Source organism: Phytophthora parasitica (assembly GCF_000247585.1).
Source record: "Phytophthora parasitica INRA-310 unplaced genomic scaffold supercont2.1, whole genome shotgun sequence".
NCBI lineage: Eukaryota > Oomycota > Peronosporomycetes > Peronosporales > Peronosporaceae > Phytophthora > Phytophthora nicotianae.
The window spans coordinates 856,823-877,180 of NW_008634126.1; the positions used below are offsets into that span (position 1 = coordinate 856,823).

Here is a 20,358-nt window from a genome sequence, read left to right on the forward strand (position 1 = left end):
CTGCTTTTATCATCAATGTCATCCTGTTCAGTTTTAAGCCGTAGTAAATACGTTTAGTATATTGCATTCTACTCTCTTGGCGATACAACACCGCACCAGGAGGTGACATTGCCAATGCCGCATTACTATCTGCACATAGATGACGGCATCCATTCCAATGGTTTTATATTAGTACTAAACAAAGCACATATTGTGCGAATCTATTTGCGCCTAACCATGTAATATCGAATCTACCTGGGGATTGAATGCAGGTCTGGGAATTGATTTTTTTTTACTGTAATAGTCACGACCGTCCGAAACAGCCGTTTCTCGTTGTCATCACGGCTCCCCTGCAACAACCATTCTTTACTTCAACATCTTACCGCAAAGAAGCATCGAGTCTTAGCTGAGCCCTCCGCCGCCTAACGTACTCAGAAACCAATTCAGCAACTCAACCGCACAAGCTACAAGCTCCACCAACGCAAATCCAACCAAGTTAACCACCATCGCCATGTTCTCCCCCACTTCCTCCTCGTCCTCCGACCAATACGAAGTCATGTCCACACTACGCTCCGAGATATTCGACAAGAACAGAGATGCCACCGGTCCCAATCAATTCGATGGTCCCCGTAATGGTGGCCGCAGATGGATGTACGGCTGTGCTCAACTCTTTTGACTGCTTTTGCTTAGAATCCAGGCTCTAACGGGCCAATTATTTGCAGGATGGATCTCACGCCGGCGGAGAGGGGCGTCTTCATTAAGTATCGCCAGAAAGGGCAAGCAACGCGCTGCTGTGGGTGGACTGGTTGGTGCGTCAGCAATGGCTGGCGTCTGGAAGATGGCCAAACTGGCTAGGGCCATGGGTGTCATGGGGATGATCGGTGCGTTGCAGCTTTAGATCCTCCTTCTTCTACACTGAGCTGACTAACCCTTCTGTGATTTGCTGCAGTTGGCGGCGTGGTCGGTGCTGGCGTATCGATGCGCACAAGTGGAGACATGGTCACCGCCGACATGCTCAAGCTCCCGAGCGACAAGTCACCGCACGCGGCTCAGGCAAGAGAGATGTATGTGGCGAATTTGTCTGTGTCGATGTTGTCCGTTGCTGTTATCAGCTTTTCAATCTGCACTCACTTCGACACGGGGGCAATCGCTTGTACATTGAAACTCCAGTTACAGCTAGATCACCACGAGGTGGCGGATGCCGCCACACCGGCGTAGCCGGGCTGTACTGGATCTTCTGGTTCGAAGCACATTCTTGCTGCGAGTTGGGCTGTCGTTCTGCTGTCCATCCTCGTGTAGGCTTCATATGCGTCCGACTTCTAGCGACCGAACATCTTAATTGCGAGGTGACCCACCCCGGACGATAACATAGCTGTAGCTCCACCGCTCCGCAGCGAGTGGGTTCCCAACCTGCTAGCGTCCATACGAAGCGTCGTAGCTGCCAGCCGGATTGGCTCATGCATGTCGTTACTTGAAGGAACACACTGTGGTGGACTGAGCAAATTGGCACGGATGACCCGATCGACGACTGTAGGCAATGTAGTTTCAACGCCCAAGCAGCCTTCACGGGGCAGGCCCAGTTCGAACCTGAGCGCTGGAGGGTTCTTGTTAATCCCTTTTGATGCTGATCCGTCTTGCTACCAGTAAACATATTCTCTGCACCTCTGCTTTGCTTCGTATTCCTTAGTAATGCTGCCTCATGCGGCATGCCTAGCCTCGTAATACATGTTTACGTGGTGCGCAAGGTACGATTTTCTCGCGTAACGGATCGCAGATCGGAATCAAACAAACAAATGACGATCCATGAGCATACATATGGTTAGCACATTTGGAATGGAATTGAAGAAGACGGTATGTACTGCTTCTCTCTCATTCGTAGACTTCCTGAAAAGAGCTCACTTGGTCGTCTTTCAACTACAATGCGCAATCTCTTTCTTTTCTTCGCTTTGGCCTTCGTTATTTTCTCCAGCAGTAACGCTCTCGCAGCAACCGAACATGGAATGCAGCTCGAGGTGCCGCAGTCGGAGCTGGACCAGGATGTTCAGTGGAGCGTCGCCGAGAAACGCATACTTCGGGCTAACAACGACGTGAACACTGATGGGGAAGAGCGAGGAATAACGGAGCTTGCTGCGAAGATGAAAACGTGGACTCAAAGCTTAAAGACTTCGGTTGCTAGCTCAAAACCGATTCAGACGGTGGCGCTGAAACAAAGGATTGCAAAGGTAAAGCGAATGATCAAGAAGGGAGTTTCGGATACTGTGTTGGTTGAAAACAAGGTCACTCCTGACGAATTCTTCGTGGCGCTGAAGCTAAACCCGGAGTTGAAACAGTCGTATGTAAGAAACAACCCTGCTCTGAATAAGTACCGCGCTTATAAGAGATTTTACGAGTCCAAGATCGTTGTTACGTAAAACTTGGAGCAGTCTCACTATTTTGCAGTAGTGACTAGCCAGCTCGATGTAATTGACAACATCGGCGCAAGTTATATTGTATATATTCTTCCAAATGCATTTTCTTTTCTCATTAGTACGGGAGTATCATATTTATTTTGAACTTTGTGCCATCGGGAGTACAGCTACTGCTCTTGCTTGATAGAAAACGGAAAGGCTAGCGGTATCGAACTCGGGTTTTGATTGGTTCATGCTAAATGCGTAAAATATCGATTTCAGTGCTCGTTTCTAGAGAATATCACAGCATACCTTCTGCGATTACCTTTTTATATGAATCTTAGTTCCATACAAGGAACTCACCACACATGCGGGTGTTGGTAGTTAAATGTACTTGAAGAGACATATATTGTACTTTCTTAGGATCCGGGCAATCGATTGGCACCATAAGGCTAGAACCTGGGCAATACTTGAAAAAATACCTGGACGGTAGCGCTGTTCTAGAAAGAGATCACGAGGCATATGTAATTCGAAGAAAATGTATTATTATCTCTTTTCACGAAGTATACAGGCAACGACTTTGAAAGACTCCACCACATGGCAAACAATCCCATAGTAAAACTTCGCACATAATTTGTGAATATTTCGGATTCTAAAAGAGCACTAATTTGATTTGCTAATAATTTGGATTTGACAAGGCCATGGGTGTTTTCACCGACGATGTCTGTGTAACCGCAGAAAATATTAATCAGTGGTGTTACATCAGTTATACCATGCTATACACACGAGCGATCCAGGATCGCCACCTACAATTTCTCAATCACAACTTCATTTTCTTCAAACTTATCAAGTCTACTCCGTTTAAACGCCCTACCTTAACAGGCCTGAACGTAGCTTGTTGAATAATTACTCGGAAATTTCATGTTAGCGTCCCGAAGCCGAATGTATGATAGCAAAGTGACTTGCTGTAACAAATACACATGATTTAGGTAGTGCGAACCTTAATGATACCGCAGACACTTCAGCCCAAAAGTAATGTTGCCTGGTCCAACCTGAACCGAATTGCTCAACTAAGGCTAATATAATAATAATAAACACATTATCGTTAGCAGTAGTATCCTGCCCAGGGTAAGCTCGCAAAAAAAATCGCGCTACGTGAGCGGTCATACTCTGTCGTCTCACTGACAGGAGGGCCGCCACATTTGCGCGCACTACAGCAGGCGTTTGCCTTGATCGGTCACCCTCGTTTATGGATTGGCGGCGAGGCCAGCAGTGGTGATGGTGGTGATCACGACGACGAACCGTGGCTTATTAACCCCAGTCTAATTTTGTCCTAAGAGAGGGGACAAAACTGCGTTTGGTGTGGTACACACATTGTTCGTTTGTCCTAGCACGCGAATTCAGTAGGACAAACACTCTTCGGCGTCCTTCAAAGGAAACACGAACGAGGAGCGCTTCCGCACACGTTCACAGGCACTACGTTTCGAGGTGAAGTGTCCTTACAGCCTATAAGAGCGTCTGAGTGCAGCGGTGCTACCAGCAGAAGCTTGTGGGCCTTACTAACTATTCCGCATTGCGTGTTTGATAAGCAGAGTTTGCAAGATCTCGTCGAAAACAGCAGTGTGGTTCGATATGGAGATGCCTATACCGCATTTCGCTATGGATGAAGGCCCATACGATGATCTACTGTCAGACAGCGACAATGGAGATGAGGATCAGGTTGATGAGATCACAGAGGAAGCCGCGAGATGGAAGTTCATCAAGCCACCACCGTCCAGCTCAACGTGGATGACACCGACGCTTTTCTCTTATCCAAAGCAAGACTGGAGACGGCTCGTGTTATGCAGCGCGTACTGAGTCGTGTATTTGGAGCCCAAGGCGGACATCCATCTCAAGTATGGATCTCCTCTTCAACGTCCTCGTCGAATTCCTCATCTCCTTATTCAAGCTCATCGAGACCTTGGTAGTCCTGCAAGTTGAGGCCTTGGAGCTTGAAGTCTAGCCCAACATTCGAGTCGTGGAACTCCATCCCGTCGTCCTCGTCGGCCTCGTCCAGCTCACGCATGTCAAAGTCGCAGATATCCTCCACCTCGTCGTCTTCTCCGTCCTCGTTCTCCACCGCTCTCAAATACTGCACAACATCATCATTGCATCATTGAGAAATGGTTTCTTGGTTTACGCCTCAAAAACGACATTTTTTGCGAGTGGTTCACGTCATTGTCAGTGAAGATGTTGCTGAGGCATATTTGCTTGCACTTTCGACTATCAAGGACAAGTGTTTGAGTTGGATATACTCACCGGATACACCGCTGCCAAATTTTTCTGCAGAAGAACTTGGTCACTGCGTTGATACGGCCACTCTTAAACAGCATTTGAGCTAGTGGAGAGCATTAACAACGAAGGTGGAGACACGCGGACGGCCACTGCCTGCAGCACATCAAATAGTACCAACTGTCATCGCAAAGTGGAACAGAGTGAAAGGCGGGATCGACGTATACTCTCGGTATCTAAAGAATATGAAAGCCCGTCACGCCCATCTGGCACCTTTGGCTGTGATCTGGATACGCATTTTAATGACACTGGCTTACAATGCTTACCAGACGACACAGTTGCTTGAGGTATTCTTCTGCATTACGAACGTTCGGTAGATTCTTTCTTAACGATTGTGGGGGTGCACGTAGAGTTACTCGTTCTTGATGGACACAGATAAATGCAAGTCGTACAGCGCATATCAAAAGAAGAAGTGCAGAAATTCCACGCTTCATTCTTTTTGTCCTGATGCAGCGGCAGCTCTTCCCGAGATTTATGGCACAGAGATCAATAAAGCTACCAGCTCTGAAGAAGAAGATGACAAAAGTAGCGATGGTGCTTTGAGAGAAGCACAGGAACTTTTACCTGGAACGCAACAGCTTAGTTGTTTGGTGTGCTGTCGCGTTAGAAGCCATGATAAAGAAAACCGTCCCAGAAATGAAGCGGCTCACACCAGGCACGGAAACAAGACTAGAAACCAGTGCACTGTTTGCACCGTTCCCTTATGCAACGTTAAGCGTTGGGATGGTCGAAGCTGCTTCGACGTATTTCATACAGACCCCAAGCTCCCAAACCCATGCGAGCAGGTCCCAGAAACTCGGGCTCCACATATTCGCCCGCCACCACCCACTCGAAAAAGGCCTCGAAACTCTGTAGAGCCCAACGAGCGGCGGGTTACACGTTTGACGCCTCAGCCACGCCGTCATTCAGCTCGTCTGGCACGAACCAAGCTTTAGGACATAGCGTACAGCAATGATTTATCGCGCGACCAAGTGCAGTCATTCCTACCGATTTGTCCTATCGATAGGACAAATGGCCGATCAGACCGAAAACACGAGTGCTTCGTGGGGAGAGGGCTTCACGCATCAATACGAGTCCGTTTGAACCCACGCAGGTTTAACGCGTTAACAAGACATCAAACTTTATATTAAGGTAGAGGAGGACACTGGAGGACAACTAGCTGGGTCAAAATTGAAATCTCAAATTTCTGGGGTTAAGAATGCATCAGTATTCTTAAATTTAGTGATTTGAATCAAACTAATATGGTCGTAATTGCGTCCACCATAATGATAGTTTTTACTGTGCATGTGTAAAATTTGCGCGGTTTTAAATGATGAAATAAAACTGACCGAATTTGGATACATGCATTTGAAATAAAATGGTTCGAATTCTGAAATATTGCTCCAGTCAAAATTTCATTTGCCCACGTTACATACTGTAACGCCAGAAACTCGACACAATATAACGCCTCAATCGCAAGGTGCAGGCGAAGGAAATGGAGATTGCTCCTACACCACTGTTGTGACATGACGATTGTGAAGCGGCGTAGTGTCCTAGTCTCGTGACTCCTGTCGTGTGACTTGAACAGCAATAACCCGACAGCGAGGACGCGAGTGGCGTTCAGAACGATAATCACCTCCGTTTACAGGTGTTAATCCAATCAGCAGTGCGACTTGGTGGACAAGGCGCGTGCTATCACCGATTATTCGGCGTTCGTGATGCTCGCGTACGAGCTCTTAGCAAACTAGAGGCCGCCTCCACGTTGGCCAAGGACCAACAGAAAGAAGAATTCATGACGTACCAGAACCAGCTGCATCCGTCGCCAGTAAGCCCCACCGAGCGTACGAATCTATTCGAACAGATCTCATGTCGTAGAGCATAACCTTCGCCTTCAAGGGAAGAAGGGGGTACGTGGTGGAGAAGAGCCTTGTAAGAGAGCAGAAGGAGCCAGCTGAGTAGCTTCGACAAAGCAAGAGTTATGGGTCAGAATGTTCAGTATTTTTTTTAGGGTGATCTGCGTGTAATGCACTACCGAATAACCTTTGTCAAGGCATACTATATGTCATCGCATACATGCCACTTCTGACGAGCTGGCATGCATTTTTGAACGCTTACGACTACGCTAGGCACCAGTAGATTGGTGTAGATGACTTCGACGAGGGCAATATCGTCAGCGGGCGCGGCAGATAGATTATAATGCATAAGTACTTTGACTTTGCCTACAGTCGTAGGCCTAGAGTCACATTAGTTCACTTTAGCCGGGACAAAAAAACGCCGGTCTGTACACTCAAGTTTGCTGTGTGCCTTGACATAGGTTATTGTAGAAGCATATTGATTTTCAAACTTAAAATGACAGAGGAACGACCGTGAATCCCCCCCCCCCCCCCTTGAAACCGCCGTTGCGAAACTTAGCGCCTTTGGTTTTCTACTCCAAATTGATGCTCATTTTAGTGGCTTTCTGAAAAATTAAGAAGTGTGAAGGAGGCAGACTGCAGGAAGATCTATACGTAAAAGTCGTGAGTCCCCGTCCATATTCCCGGGGCTCACAACTTAACTCAGAGGGGTTTTAAGAAAAATCACGTGGTAATCAGCATATTGGCATCCAAACTGTACTATAATTTGCTACCAGCGATCGAGGAGCCAGCAAGTTGCATGACCATCAACTTGACCCGTTGACGCCCCTGAACAAACATTCTGACCAGTAGTGTATGCTTATCTCGGATTTCACACTCAATTTGCCATTCGCCACGATCCTCACAAACGTAAATCGTTACCAGTAAAACAGCGCTATGATGTCTTCCGAGGAGTACGAGGTCCTATACACAATGCGCTCCGAACTCGCCAAGAAGGGGATCAGCCCAGGTGTATTTGGTGCCCCAGGACAATTCGGTCCGGGGAGTTGTGGTGGTCCCGGGCCTTGGGGTTTTAGAACTTGGGGATTTGGTCCTGGTTCTTGGGCATTTGATGGCCCTGGACACTTTGGTCATGGTGGACGACGTGGCGGCTCTCTGGGCTGGATGTACGTACTTGCTGATTCTCCGAATCGCACTCGGGGCCCCGATATCGATTCTAATTCCAATGTGTACTTTGAACGAGCAGGAAGGACGTCACCTCAGCTGAGATGGGTGTGCTTATGAAATACAGAGAGAAAGGAAGAAAACATGCAGCTCTCGGTGGAATCATCGGGGCGTCAGCGATGGCAGGCGTCTGGAAAGTGACCGCGCTGGGCAGTGTATTGGGGTTTGCTGGAATGATTGGTACAATAAGTGTACTTTGCTCGGGTGGATGTCTACAGCGTCTTACGCTATCCATCGATCGTTGATTCTTGCAGTGGGTGGAGCTATCGGCGCCAGGGTCTCGGTTCGCACCAGCGGCATTCGCCAAGAGATGATGACCGAGATGATAAAACTTCCTAGCGAGAGGTCACCGCGGGCAGCTCAAGCGAGAGAGATGTACGTGTTCCTCAAGACTTGGTACGATGGCATAGTACAGTTGACATTTCTGCGTATGTGTATGTGCTTATAGCCTCAGAACGAAGCTGTCGCACAACGCTTTCGCACAGGAGCTTCTCAATGGGTCGGAACCATGAGATTCGTGCCCGTGGGGCTACGTGATAACATAACAAACCTGCTTTTGAAACCGCGGCTACGAACGGATAGTAGTAACGAAATCTTTTTGTTGTTGTTAGAGAACCATTGCCGAGTTCATTAACCAGAGTTATATACAAAATCATTTCGCTAAGACATATTACTGTAGTATTTCATAATGAAAAAGGCCATCCAACTAAGACTTTGAGGGACCTTCCTGCTCGTTAAAAACAATTTGTTATGTCAAGTATCACATGCGAGACTAGGAGTTTTCATTATCTCCAAAACTCACGTAGTCAAGTGAAACATAGGGTTCTGTCGGACTCAGAACTTCTGCGTATGTTGGTAAGAAGCAGTTAAGAAAGTTTTCATAGTTCAGTACAAAAGTGCGCCCATCAAGTTGCACATTCATTCTGATCACCAGAATGATATTTCCGGCGTCAACACCAACGTTTACTCCCGGGAAACACATCGTCGTTGGAAAAGCTCACATTTCAATTTTCCAGCTTCCCAACAGAAAAGTCTCCTCCACTCAACACCCGAAATTCCAGCACGATGATGTCCAACATGACGTCCGAGCAGTACGAAGTCATGTACACCATGCGCTCCGAGATGTTTGCCAAGAAGGATGGCCAAGATCCCCAATGCTACGGCCCACCTCGTGGATTTGCTCCGTGGGGTATTGGGCCCCGAGGATTCGGTCGTCCTCCTTGGATGTACGTTACTGCGATCGTATCTAGAGTCCACGATGATTTTTTTATACTTACTGTGTTCTCGGTGCGAATAGGGACGTCTCGCCAGCCGAACGCGACGTGTTCGTGAAATACCGCCAGAAAGGTACCCGACGCGCCGCTTTCGGTGGACTTTTAGGAGCTACAGCGATGGCAGGAATCTGGAACGTGGCTGCGTTTGGAACACCCTTGGGTGTTGTAGGAGTGCTAGGTGAGCTATCGCTCTTGATCGAATAACATCGCGGGAGTGCTAACGTGAACTGCGTAGTCGGTGGTGCGATCGGTGCTAGAACGTCGATGAGTACGAGCAACATTCGTACGGATTTGCTCACGGAGCTGCTACAGCTTCCAGGTGATAAAGCTCCACACGCGGCCCAAGCGAGAGAAATGTGCGTGACATATTATCAGTTCTGATTGAAATAGCGGATACAGAACTAACATGGTTGCTGCATGTGATGTGTAGTCTCCAGACGAAGCTGGCACACAATACGTACGCTCAAGAGCTGCTCAAGGGTGCGGGGCTACCAACGTACGTATTTTAGTTTTCAAGTCTCCTTTACGACATCGAATCCGACTAGAAATGTGATTTTTTTATGTTGCAGGGCGTCGGACAAGCCAGCCACGGAGAGCTTCAAGGACAAGTAAAACCAGCAAAAGCGTTGGGTAGTCAGATTTCAGTTTCCACTTGCAGCATTTTTTTTTTTTTCAACAGTAATGCCATGTATGCAAATTCGGTATGCAAAGCTACACAAGAGTTTACGCTAATGATGCTATTAGTTGTATTATAACACCACCGCGCGAAATTGTGTGTAGATGGCGAGATTAACTCGCTGCTTACTTCTACATAATAATAAAGCGAGCGCACTACAACAAGCACTTGTTTCGTCTTGGAACATTTTGTCTGGAAAAAGGGTAATACTTACTTACTTCTTTGGTGTTTTGTCGCCCAGCATGGCATCGAAGCTGATGTTGATAGGGTCGCTAGATTCCGTGAGCTCCAGCATACTGATGGACGAGTTGGACCCTCGTTGGCGAGTGTCGAAGCTGCCGTCACTGGAGAGAGCGCCCAGTGCAGGATGTTGCTGCATCGCTCTCGAGAACGACGGGGCTTCCTCCTGCACCCTTTGCACTTTACCATTCTCCCCCACTTCCACCTCTTCGTCCGAATCAAAGTCGTCGTCCTGGATTCCAGCGTACGAAATGTGTTCGTCTTCCTCATCGAGGTCGTCCGTGATCCGTCCAACTAGAGTCGAGAAGTTGCCGATCATGGACTGGGAGAGACTCATATCCGACGTCACACTGCGTGTAGTCCCCGTAGTCTCAGCGAAAGTCTGTGAGAGTCGAGTAGGAGGCAGCCCGAAGTTGGACGTGTCACTCCGAGAGCTGGCAAAAAGACTGTGAGAGTTTGGACGCCGTCTACGCATGCTTCCCTCAGTAACTGGGCCTTGGAATGACGGATTGTAGGAGCCTCCAGCCGACATGAAGCTGTCTCGTAAGTCTGCAAATCCACCACGAAGCTGGACATCGCTCCCATTACCAAGACTGCTTCCGTTGAAGCTGGGTAATTGACCACCGGAGTTAAAACTGGGAAGTGGACCACCGATGCTGATACCGTAGACTTCTTCACGTAGCGCGTCTAGGAGATGTCGAAGCGACTGACGGAAGCCCATCATGTCGCCCTTGGTGAAGAAGTGGAAGAACTCGCTACGTGCCAGACTGTACTTGATGTCGAGAGTGAAGTCCATGCGGTTCACCACTACCGGCAAGATCTTCTTACCTTTGTCTTCTGCAAACGCGAGCTGGTCCTTCACTAGTTCACTGGCCAAAGTCTTCTCCGAGATGAGCACGACAAACGCCGAACACTTGAGAATCGCCTCCTTGGCTTCATGGATACGCACCGACATGTCTTCGTTCCTTGAGAGCATGGGATGTTTAGTCTTGGACTTGTCCAGCTCCTCCTCCTTGTCCTCTTCTATCGTCGTGGACAGCTTCACCATGTGCTTCCGGTCCACGTAACATCTCAGTCCTCCCTCACGGCACATTTCAACACACAACTTCCGTACGAATCGCTGGTGGTGGTCACCGTGGCTGATGAACACAAACTGTTCGCCACTAGCAGTAGCCGTGTTCAGTTCCTGCAGATCTTCGACTATACTGTCGCTTGTAATGGGCTCCTCGACTCCGTTCGAGTCTCTCTCCGCGATAGCATTGGTCCGTCCTCCTCGCTTCTCCTTGCTGGTAGCTCGGTGGAAATAGTACCCTCCAGTATCAAGCACAATACTATCAGACACGCCACAGTCGTCCACGAAGCTATTCGAGCTCGTGCTGCTCAAAATACTCAGATTTGTGCCGTTGTAGTCGTAGTTGAGTCTCATTCCTCGCTGGCTAGCAGAGAAGACACCGTTAGACCCGATAGATCGAGAAGAACCCGGTGCTCCGCGACGACGACTATTGCCGATCATAACAGGCATAGAGGAATCATCGCCAAGCTCGTGAATTGACGAGCCGTGCGAGTCTGAAGAGTAGTAGTTCGGTGTATCAAACGCTGATAGGGCCAGCGTTCGCTCATCAAACTTCATGGAGTCCATGCCGTACGTGTTGTTGGAGCTCATACCTGAGGCCGCGTGGTTGAGACGGCGACTGCGCATGCCGCTCGCTCCGTGGCCCGATCCTGTCATCGGATTTGTCTCCGCACGACGCATGTTGCGCTTGATGTTGTCCTCCTTGCGCTTCTCGATCTCGTCTCGCATTCCATCGAGCAGCATCCGTAATTGGTTCTTGTATGCGTCCTCGTCGTATTTATACCTGGTTTCCTTCTCATTCACGTGCTCCACCTTCACAATGGCACTCTCGAACGGGACAAGCTGTCGCGTATACAAATACACCTGAAGCTCTTCCGAGATCTTGGCGTGTTCAGTAGATATAGCCATAATAGGCGTGCCCACTTGTTTGGCCAATGCCAGCTCCTTCAAACACCACTCCGACTGTGCATAATCCTCTGTTAGAATACAGAGAACCACTGCAGCGTTCGTGATACCACGTGCGATCTCTTCTCGCCACACAGACCCACCACCAATACCACTAGGGTCCATGAGATCGAGCCAGACTGTGATGTTAGCGTCTTCCAGAGACTTACGAAGCTTTAATGCAAACTCCATGTGTGAGTGGGTATAACTGATCATCACATCGCGAGTTCCTGCTGCGCGTTTTATCTCGAACTGCAGTCTGGTGGACGTTGTGCAGTCAATAGGCCTGAAGCCGTCGTGGTTTGTCCGCATAATGTCTCCTCCCATACTCAGCAAGGCCAAAGCTGTCTGCTGATCGTCCAGTTTGACTGCCAGGTGCAGAGCTGTATCTCCAGTCAGTCGAAGTTGGTGGTTAATGTCGCCGCCACTAGCCACCAGCGCCTTGAACATGTCCACACTTGTACCTCCCGCACAAGCAGCGCACATAATGGGAGTCATATCACCATCATCCACGATCGTCGGGTCTGCACCATGCGCTAATAGTACGCGTACAATATCCACGCGATTCACTCGAGCAGCCCAATGCAAAGCTGTCCGTCCATGAGCATCTTGAAAATTGGCATTAGCCTTGGCAGCTAGAAGGATCTCCACAGCTCCCACGGCGCCATTAACAGCAGCCCAATGCAGCGGCGTACGCTTGTTCAGTCCGACATATCCTAACTCTCCTAGAACGTCAGGGTTCACCTTCTTACGTAGAAAACTCCTGATCGTAGCCACATCATCCATAGCTGCTGCAGCGTGCAGTGGCGTGAGCGCCACGTCTCCTCCCCAGTCTTCCAGCACCTGTGCGACAGCGTAGTTCCCCCTTAAATACGCAAGTTGTAGCACAGTAATTGTGTTCATGTGACCCGGATCCGGGATCGCCAGATGATTCGCTCCAGCTCGCAGCAATACGTGAACGATCTCCGGATGATCAGCGAGGAAAATAGGCGGCAGGCGGCTCTCGCAGCGGTACGACGACTTGGAACACAGATTCACGTCAGCTCCGTGTGCAATGAGCCATCTCACAGCAGCCAGACGCCCAGTGCTCACAGCACAATGCAGAGGAGTGACCAGCGTCGTCTTGAACACGGAGCTGTACGTTTCATCGGCTGAGACTACCGGCTTGGGGATGAAATAGCTCGCGAGATACCAGAAGAGATCGCCTGTACTAAATCTCACCCGTGAGACTTTATCAAAGGCATTAACTCGAAAGTGCGCCTTATACAGCAAGTCCATGGCGGCGATGTTGCCTTGGTACGCAGCCACGTGCATGGGGTTCTTCTTAGCGAGTCCAAAGATGCCAAACACCATAACAGGATCCGGGTATAATTCTCGCGCAAAGCTCTCACCAAGATGCAGTTTCGCGATCCGAATAGAGCGTCGAATAAGTTTGAGATCACCCAGCTGAGCTCCTCGGAACAGCCTCTTACTAACGTCCTTGACGATCGTTGATCTGGCTGGAGTAGGAGCAGTCTCATTGCCATTGCCGTTCTTCTGTTGTTGCCGCTTCTTTCGTTTCATCTTGGAGCGTAACATGTGAGCCTTGACGTCTCCAGTTTGATCGCTCTCTTTAAATGCACCCAGTTGCATCTTTAAATGTTCACGGAAGCGAGCAAAAGCTCGCATAAGCACGAACAGCAGCCAGAACATGACGATAGCGCAGACGCAGAACACATAGGCAGGGATGTTGGAGTCGCAGTCCACGAAGATCTTCCCGCTTGCAACGTAGTACACCAAGAAGCCGAGGATTAGAGCTTCGTACAGAAAGATCACCACTCCTACGAGCTCACAAATCTGCAGACAGACCGTGCGTTTAACCTTCTGCAGTCTCCCACCTCGATCGATGCGATGTTCCCTCCTGAACGGCTCAAAAACTCTCAAACCTGATGCTGGCAGGCCCAGTATCAACACCGCCGGGAACAAATGGTACACTAACGCAGCCAATGCCAGCGACGTAGAGCAACTGGGCTCGTTACTGGAGACCAGAACTTTCAATGGAGACCCCACGTACAACTTGCCATGTCGAATATCGTCCGCGTCGGACTGGTAGCAGTAGAAAAAGCCTAGAGCCACAATATCTCCGAGCACAATGAGCTGTGAAAGTCGCCATAACCTTCTCGAGAAATACGAATTGCTCTGGAACTGGCCGTTAAGGTATCTCTTGGGTAGTTTGGGTAGAACCGAGTCCCGTATCTCGATGGAGCTCATCTGCATCGTGTGTTCTGTGGCTCCAGCCTTGCTGCTCTGGTCCGTGTCCTTCCGGGACTGCTGCATCTGTTGCTGTTCCTTGTGTTCCACCTCATCCGCGTCGTCCAGTGTGATCGTTCTGGGTCCTAATTGAATATCGTGCGCCATCCTGTCCACTCCGCTGAGTCTGGTGTCTGAACTAGGACGATACGTGGGTGCTGTTGTTGGTCCTGACTCGGCGTCACTATTGAACGTGTCCTGACGAGAGAACTCCTTAGTGTGGACCTTAATGGGTGTCTCCAGTTTGACGTATTGCGTCTGAGTGTCGGGTGAGTCCTGCAGATCCTGCTCTTCTTTGTGGTTGGTTTGGACTGTCAAGTTAGAGTTAGGGTCCATGACCTGTAATTGAGTGCCCCAAAGGGGCTTCCGTTAGGGGGGTTTCTCGCTTGGCGAGGTGATTCGCGGCGTGCTTAACTCCCTGGTACTTGGCAAATGTATGCAGATACCTGCGCACAGGTTCCTCTTTCTCCTGGTGTAGGAGCGCGTTGGAGACTGCCATCGTTCGGTCGTTCCGTACACCTCGGGGAGACGTGGAACAGCCGGCCAAAGGCTCAGCACGCGTAGACGGGACGCCTTATTGTCTGACTGGAATCGGTGTACGACTCACGGGTACGACAAGAGGCTTGGTTCTCGTTGGAGGACGTTTGACAGCGACTTGGACTGCTGCGGTTGTCTGGCTGCTGCTGTTCCGCCGGCAATTGATCGTCACTTGGTATTGGACGGACGCCATAACCGCAGTTTCTTAGTTAGGGTTTGAAGTATTTCCGCCCTACTGTAAGTTACAGTTACGGTCCTGTAACACCCTGCTGTAATTGTGCGCAGATTCCATCAGGAGACGGAGTGACCCAATGCTGTGGCTGTGGAGACGTTGGCAGATAGACACTGCTATTGTTCTCGACGCTAAGGTGGCGGCGTTAATAGCTGGCCGAGGGCAAAGAGCAGAGGTATTACATGTATAAGGACTTGGCGACGATACGACGGCTCTGTGGGTGCACTTTGCTAAGTAGATTGCCCGCCTGGGCGGATTTTACATCTACAGATCACGGATCTCACGTCTCCTTTCACTTCCATTTGCTATGATGCCATGCTCGACAAGGTCGAGACTCTCGCTCTCGACTCGATAGCGGCACCTCATCAATGTCGACGTGGTCGACTGCTGAAGCGTTTCAGACTGTCAAACACTACTGAAACTTTCAGTAGTGTTTGACTGTACCACCACGGTGAATCGTACCACGGACAATGACGTTCATCCGGCTGGGATGTCAGAGTGCTCCTCGACGTATGCTGCATTCTCGCCTTTGTGGTTGCGGCACTAGACTTCCAGCAAGTTGTCAAGCTGTATCTCACCTGTGCAGAGAGAACACGGATGAGAATACCACAACGTACCTGTCCAGTCTCGTCGTAGTTGAAGCCTGCGGTAAGAAGTACACAAGGAACGATGGCTACAACTATCGATTGGGGGCGCTGCACCTGTTCATGGTGTGATACAGGTGCGCTGTTGTTTGTTTATTGGACCGCTTTATGGCCCACTTCGTCGGCGCGGCTCATCTGGCCGTTCGCTGCAAGCTCCTCTGCTTCAAGCACCTCGAGCGGAGTCAAAGGCTGGAAAATGGACAGCACGACCGACACGAACGTGCGCAGGATGATGGCTGCGCCGCAGAGAATCGCCCCGTAGATCAAGTACACGTCCACAAGGTACGTCTTGTACAGCGGCTGCAAGTTACGCATCGGTAACAAGTGACGAGCTCCAAATTCAGCAACAGCCAACAGTTCGTCCACTGCTCGTTCTACGCCTCCACCAGTCTTCAGAAGCTCTCCGAGATGCTCAGCGTTGGCTTTAAAGTGTTCGTGCTCGTCCACCAACATCCTATCCACTGCGTCGCGTAGACTACTCTCGGAGAATGATTTCCCATCCAGTCGTAGACCGGCACCCGCTCGCACTACTGCGTCCACGCCTTCCACTTGTTCAGCTGAGTGTGGTAGACCTAGAATGGGTACTCCGACAACAAGAGCCTCTTGCATACTCGGGAAATCTCCTGCGGTAACCAGCAACTCTATCTCGGGCGCTAACGCCAGCACCGTAGCATCATCCAAGCCGTCTCCGAGGAACATTACGGAGCCTCGAGGACGTGAGCGCAGATCAAACGCTGCTTGCTCTTGTAGTGTGATTTTCCATAAGAGTCGGGCATTTACAGTCTCCAAGGCGTTCATCTGTATACCGTAACACATTACAGTTAGACACTGTATCGAGTTACAGTATACAGTAAGCGCACAAGACTTACGGTAGTCGTGATGAACTCTGGGGTCAAAGGCACGTCCGTTTGGAAGCTGATAAATATCAGCGGCTTGTCTTGATGATCTGGAGCCTCCAACCACGTGGTCAGCGCCGCTGGGAATCTGCTACGTCCAGTGGCTTCTTCACGCTCACGCTGCAGCTTCTGTGACTGCAATAGACCAACCATTTTGAATTGAGGCGCCATAGGACGCGCTTCATCCAAACCGAAGACCGAGTTCACTAGTACAAGCGAGTGGCCGTGCATTTGGTGCTTGCTATCGATGGCTTTGAGTCCGTATTCTTGCCGCACGGCGTTAATTTCATTATACACATGCACTAATCCCAGTCGGAAGCGCAGACGGTAGTAGCTATTCAGACATCGCTCCAACACGCTCGTCGTCTACAAAGATCACCGTCAATGTTAGTCTTTGTAGCATCCTTTTCGTCTCAATGTTACAGTTTTCTTACGTGCATGGTAAAATTGGAGAAAGGGGCGGGAATGTATGCCGGGGGTGAGTCGATGTCAAACAACAAGTGCGGGTCATTCACCACGTAGGGCAATTGCAGTCGATGGCAGGCATCAAAGCCTGCAAAAGTGTATCGATCCACCACGACCAAGTCCGGGCGGTCGTCTTCGAGATCTTCCAGCAACGCTCCGAACATCGGACGTTGGAATGATGCATAATAGCGTAAAGTATTGGCGTAACTTTCATAGACTCCGAGATTGTGGAGCTCGCTTGGATCTAGCGCTGTTGCTCGTCCTTTACCTACAATATTCCCCAGTGAAATAAACTCGAGTCCTTCCAGATCGCTCATCCATTGGCGACAATTCTCGGGCAATGCGAATCCTACGCGCACACCACGGGATAGCAGAGTCTCGGCTAAATGCTTGAGTGGCAGCACCTTGTCCAGCACGGGGATGCTCACTAAGACGATGTACAGATCGTTTGAAGTTGCCACTGCATTGTCAGTTTTGCTCTTGGACGTGGCAGCATTAGTAGTGGCCCAGCAGCAGATAAAGCCCAGCGTCAATAAGAGCCACGCGTTCGATCGACATTGACGTTGCAGCCGCTGTCGTAGACTCGGCTCTGGAGTGCGAGCCTTCGAAGAGGACGGAGAGGAGGTTAAGAGCTGCACACGCTGGATGTGAGTAGACTGCACGGCCACGGAGCGGAGCCCCGCGAGCCCCAGCAGCTCCGACTCGGCCATTAGCTCGCGATTGGGCGACTTAGTGGCGTTTTGGCTCAGTGTAGGTTCGTAAGTGATAATGTTCGTAATTGAGGGGTATGAAAGAGTATTCCGGTGTTTAGTCGTATGGAGCTGTTAATGAAAAGAGTGTTAAAGTCGGGTGACAAAGTAAAATATGACGGTAGACAGAAAATAATAAGATAGAATGTCACGATAAGAAATGAATCGTCAATTTTGATGCGTTCCTCCTCTCTTGTGGAGCTCTTCAGTCTCTAAATTGTTATCGCTCGTCGCGGCTTTGGAGCTTGTTGCACCCGATGGCTCTCGTCCACTTGTACTTCTTAGGCTAAATAGTTGTACATTCGTCGATCCGTGGTGCTGCGCTGGAGATATTCGCGCTCGATCAGACTCTCGATACGCAGCTTGATGAGTTGTGGGGAAGGCGTGAAGCGACCGGCCATCTGGCGTGTAACCTCAGCAATGAGTTGGTTGTGTTGCATCTGCTTGCGTGTCTTCATGATACGAACGATGGAGGCCTCAATGAGATGCTTGCGGTCCTCAGCAACAGTAGGTGGCAACGCGTCCGTTGGACTGGCTGTACTTGACGCCACGGCTGGCAACAGCGACGTCTCCTTTTGAGACACCAGCGGTATCCGTACGCGATGCAGCTTGGACTTGTACGAGTCATTGACTGTGAATAAATCGGTCTCTTCGTCGATGCGCTTGCCCTTTGAACTCTTGATCAAAATCTTGTACTTCGGCGTGCAGAGAGAAATTAGATGTCGCTTCAGGTCCTTTACGTCAATTCGCGTGCGCTCCAATAGCTCCTTGAAACGCCATTCAGAGCGCTGGTTGAACAGCATCAAAATCACAGCTTGATACGTGGACACATTTAACTCATGACGACGTTTATCGTTCTCCACACCCGCTGAAAATGTGGCTCGAACGTCAACTGTACCCATGTTTGCCATCCACGCCAATTTCCGCCCATTGTGTCGTGCGTAATAGAACGACTCGAATGCCTCTGTCAACTGGACGAGTTCCGGGGGAAGATCACACAAAGGAGCCATTTCCGTGGGCCAGAAACCGCTTGTGAGTACGTGCACAGACAACGGCATTGGGGCGACAGACACATCAACGCCAAAACCGCTGCCTCGGGTGTCATACCCGGACTTCCTGTACAGCTCCATGAGGTCCTTGGAAATACTCATATCCTTGAACATTCCCTCTAGTTTGGACGTAAACTGGTACCCACATTCTGCCTTGAGTTTCGAGATAACGAGCTTCTCCGCCTCGTCCGAAGTGCCGCGACTATTAAGTAGACGCTTGGCGAGTAAAACCTTGTAGAACTCCTCGAAGACGTCCTTGTCCTGTAGATATCGGAACAGAGCGATCACTTGCGTTACGCGGGTGTCCATCTCCTCTTCAAACCGATTCTTAGAGCGCAGTAACTCGTCCAGATAGTGTGCCAGGTATCCAGCACAGACTGTGCTTGTGTTCATAAAGGCCTCGAAGCCCTGCTTAATAGATTTGTGGAACTGCGGGTCGTCGAAAAAGCAATCCGACAAGAAACCCACGAAGTTTTCACGCAATGCCAGCAACTTTTCCACAAACTGTGACGCATCCAACGCCGTCTCAGGGTTCGACTGGGTCTTGACAATCTCGTCTCCCTGCGTTTTAATGTACTGGAACACAGCTTCACTGATCTCAGGCAACGTGCTTGGTACGCGTCGAAATAGTGAGTACATCCTACGCAGCGCCTGAGTTTTACCGTCACGGAATAGCGCAACACACCCTGAATGCTCCATGTCCACTAAAGCTTTCGCCTGGTTCTTAATCAATTGCGTCTCCACGATTGTCTTCAATTTATGCTCCGTCGACGGGTTCAGATAGTGCAGTACACGCGCACCTTCTTCATTCAGCCGTTGCTCGGCCTTCTCCAAATACTCAGGACATGTAGCCACATCCAGCATGGATTGGGCTTCAGCACGGTAAAAGTCCAGCGTTGTATCGAGGAAGAACTTCTCAAAGTCGTTCTCGTACACTGTATTGGAGTGCACACCGAGATCTACGAGCATGCGGAGCACACTCTTGATGAGATCTCGGTCTATTAGCTCTCCGTGTCGTTCTCGCTCGATACTGAGCAGTAGCCGAGCACGCACTCGGTCACGTACGCTGTCGTGACGCACGATGACGTCCCGGAAGATGTAGAGCCCGTTGTCGTACACTGGAAGCTTGCGCTTCTGCGTGACGTAGGTGCGATCCATATACATGAGGATGTCGCGCACCATTGTCATGACGATCTGGTGATCAACCCACTGATCATTGAGCGCCACGAGCAGCATGTCATCTGAGACAGAGGCCACTTGTTGTGTTACAGTCTGAAGGTGCTCGGTAATGACTCCCACTACGCCGCTGTAGAGCAGATCGCCGTGCTTGTGAAGTACCAGGTTATACGAATTGCGGTAGAGCTCCTCGAAGGACAACAAACTCGCGTTGTGTGAGAAGATCTCGTAGATGGCCGTGCGCAGCGACGCCCAGATCTCCTGGGCGCGCGCCTGGTCCATCCCCATGTTCTGGCGGTACGGCTTAATCACCAGCTTCTTCATGGCGCGAGGAGAGGAGAGCCTGATACGAGGAAGGATT

General features: G+C 50.0%; 10 protein-coding genes across 13 annotated transcripts; 6 read left to right on the forward strand and 4 right to left on the reverse strand.

Moving 5' to 3' along the window:
* The first annotated feature begins 362 nt into the window (after positions 1–362).
* Positions 363–1,777, forward strand: PPTG_00202 (hypothetical protein). Its single transcript, XM_008891570.1, has 3 exons — positions 363–630; positions 702–860; positions 929–1,777. Exons 2-3 carry the CDS (start codon positions 800–802, stop codon positions 1,195–1,197), a joined length of 330 nt encoding a protein of 109 aa, XP_008889818.1. The 5' UTR covers positions 363–630; positions 702–799; the 3' UTR covers positions 1,198–1,777.
* A 43-nt stretch (positions 1,778–1,820) lies between these two features.
* Positions 1,821–2,499, forward strand: PPTG_00203 (hypothetical protein). Its single transcript, XM_008891571.1, has one exon. The coding sequence runs from the start codon at positions 1,833–1,835 to the stop codon at positions 2,388–2,390; it is 558 nt and encodes a 185-aa protein (XP_008889819.1). The 5' UTR covers positions 1,821–1,832; the 3' UTR covers positions 2,391–2,499.
* A 1,499-nt stretch (positions 2,500–3,998) lies between these two features.
* PPTG_20683 (hypothetical protein) lies at positions 3,999–4,223 on the forward strand (the record flags this gene model as incomplete). The annotated part of the gene is made up of 1 exon (XM_008892881.1): positions 3,999–4,223. One exon carries the CDS (start codon positions 3,999–4,001, stop codon positions 4,221–4,223), a length of 225 nt encoding a protein of 74 aa, XP_008891129.1.
* Positions 4,224–4,305: 82 nt separating this feature from the next.
* Positions 4,306–4,738, reverse strand: PPTG_00204 (hypothetical protein; the record flags this gene model as incomplete). Its single annotated transcript, XM_008891572.1, has 2 exons — positions 4,306–4,489; positions 4,665–4,738. 2 exons carry the CDS (start codon positions 4,736–4,738, stop codon positions 4,306–4,308), a joined length of 258 nt encoding a protein of 85 aa, XP_008889820.1.
* Positions 4,739–5,708: 970 nt separating this feature from the next.
* On the forward strand, positions 5,709–7,046 carry PPTG_20684 (hypothetical protein; the record flags this gene model as incomplete). The annotated part of the gene is made up of 3 exons (XM_008892882.1): positions 5,709–5,774; positions 6,325–6,517; positions 7,033–7,046. 3 exons carry the CDS (start codon positions 5,709–5,711, stop codon positions 7,044–7,046), a joined length of 273 nt encoding a protein of 90 aa, XP_008891130.1.
* A 330-nt stretch (positions 7,047–7,376) lies between these two features.
* PPTG_00205 (hypothetical protein) lies at positions 7,377–8,423 on the forward strand. 3 transcript variants are annotated; one of them, XM_008891573.1, is made up of 4 exons: positions 7,377–7,695; positions 7,776–7,933; positions 8,008–8,128; positions 8,202–8,423. In XM_008891573.1, exons 1-4 carry the CDS (start codon positions 7,466–7,468, stop codon positions 8,263–8,265), a joined length of 573 nt encoding a protein of 190 aa, XP_008889821.1. In that variant the 5' UTR covers positions 7,377–7,465; the 3' UTR covers positions 8,266–8,423. The 3 variants fall into 3 exon arrangements, with proteins under 3 accessions (XP_008889821.1, XP_008889822.1, XP_008889823.1); XM_008891574.1 differs by having other exon boundaries at positions 7,776–8,128; XM_008891575.1 differs by having other exon boundaries at positions 7,776–8,423.
* Positions 8,424–8,749: 326 nt separating this feature from the next.
* On the forward strand, positions 8,750–9,857 carry PPTG_00206. 2 transcript variants are annotated; one of them, XM_008891576.1, is made up of 5 exons: positions 8,750–8,979; positions 9,051–9,205; positions 9,263–9,383; positions 9,458–9,523; positions 9,597–9,857. In XM_008891576.1, exons 1-5 carry the CDS (start codon positions 8,819–8,821, stop codon positions 9,637–9,639), a joined length of 546 nt encoding a protein of 181 aa, XP_008889824.1. In that variant the 5' UTR covers positions 8,750–8,818; the 3' UTR covers positions 9,640–9,857. The 2 variants fall into 2 exon arrangements, with proteins under 2 accessions (XP_008889824.1, XP_008889825.1); XM_008891577.1 differs by having other exon boundaries at positions 9,458–9,857.
* On the reverse strand, positions 9,661–14,833 carry PPTG_00207 (hypothetical protein). Its single transcript, XM_008891578.1, has one exon. The coding sequence runs from the start codon at positions 14,583–14,585 to the stop codon at positions 9,918–9,920; it is 4,668 nt and encodes a 1,555-aa protein (XP_008889826.1). The 5' UTR covers positions 14,586–14,833; the 3' UTR covers positions 9,661–9,917.
* A 646-nt stretch (positions 14,834–15,479) lies between these two features.
* On the reverse strand, positions 15,480–17,774 carry PPTG_00208 (hypothetical protein). The gene is made up of 3 exons (XM_008891579.1): positions 16,993–17,774; positions 16,532–16,924; positions 15,480–16,460 (listed from the first exon to the last, which is right to left on the reverse strand). The coding sequence occupies exons 1-3, from the start codon at positions 17,731–17,733 to the stop codon at positions 15,756–15,758; spliced, it is 1,839 nt and encodes a 612-aa protein (XP_008889827.1). The 5' UTR covers positions 17,734–17,774; the 3' UTR covers positions 15,480–15,755.
* Positions 17,775–17,929: 155 nt separating this feature from the next.
* PPTG_00209 (hypothetical protein) lies at positions 17,930–20,187 on the reverse strand. Its single transcript, XM_008891580.1, has 2 exons — positions 19,622–20,187; positions 17,930–19,544 (listed from the first exon to the last, which is right to left on the reverse strand). Exons 1-2 carry the CDS (start codon positions 19,628–19,630, stop codon positions 18,054–18,056), a joined length of 1,500 nt encoding a protein of 499 aa, XP_008889828.1. The 5' UTR covers positions 19,631–20,187; the 3' UTR covers positions 17,930–18,053.
* Positions 20,188–20,358: the final 171 nt, after the last annotated feature.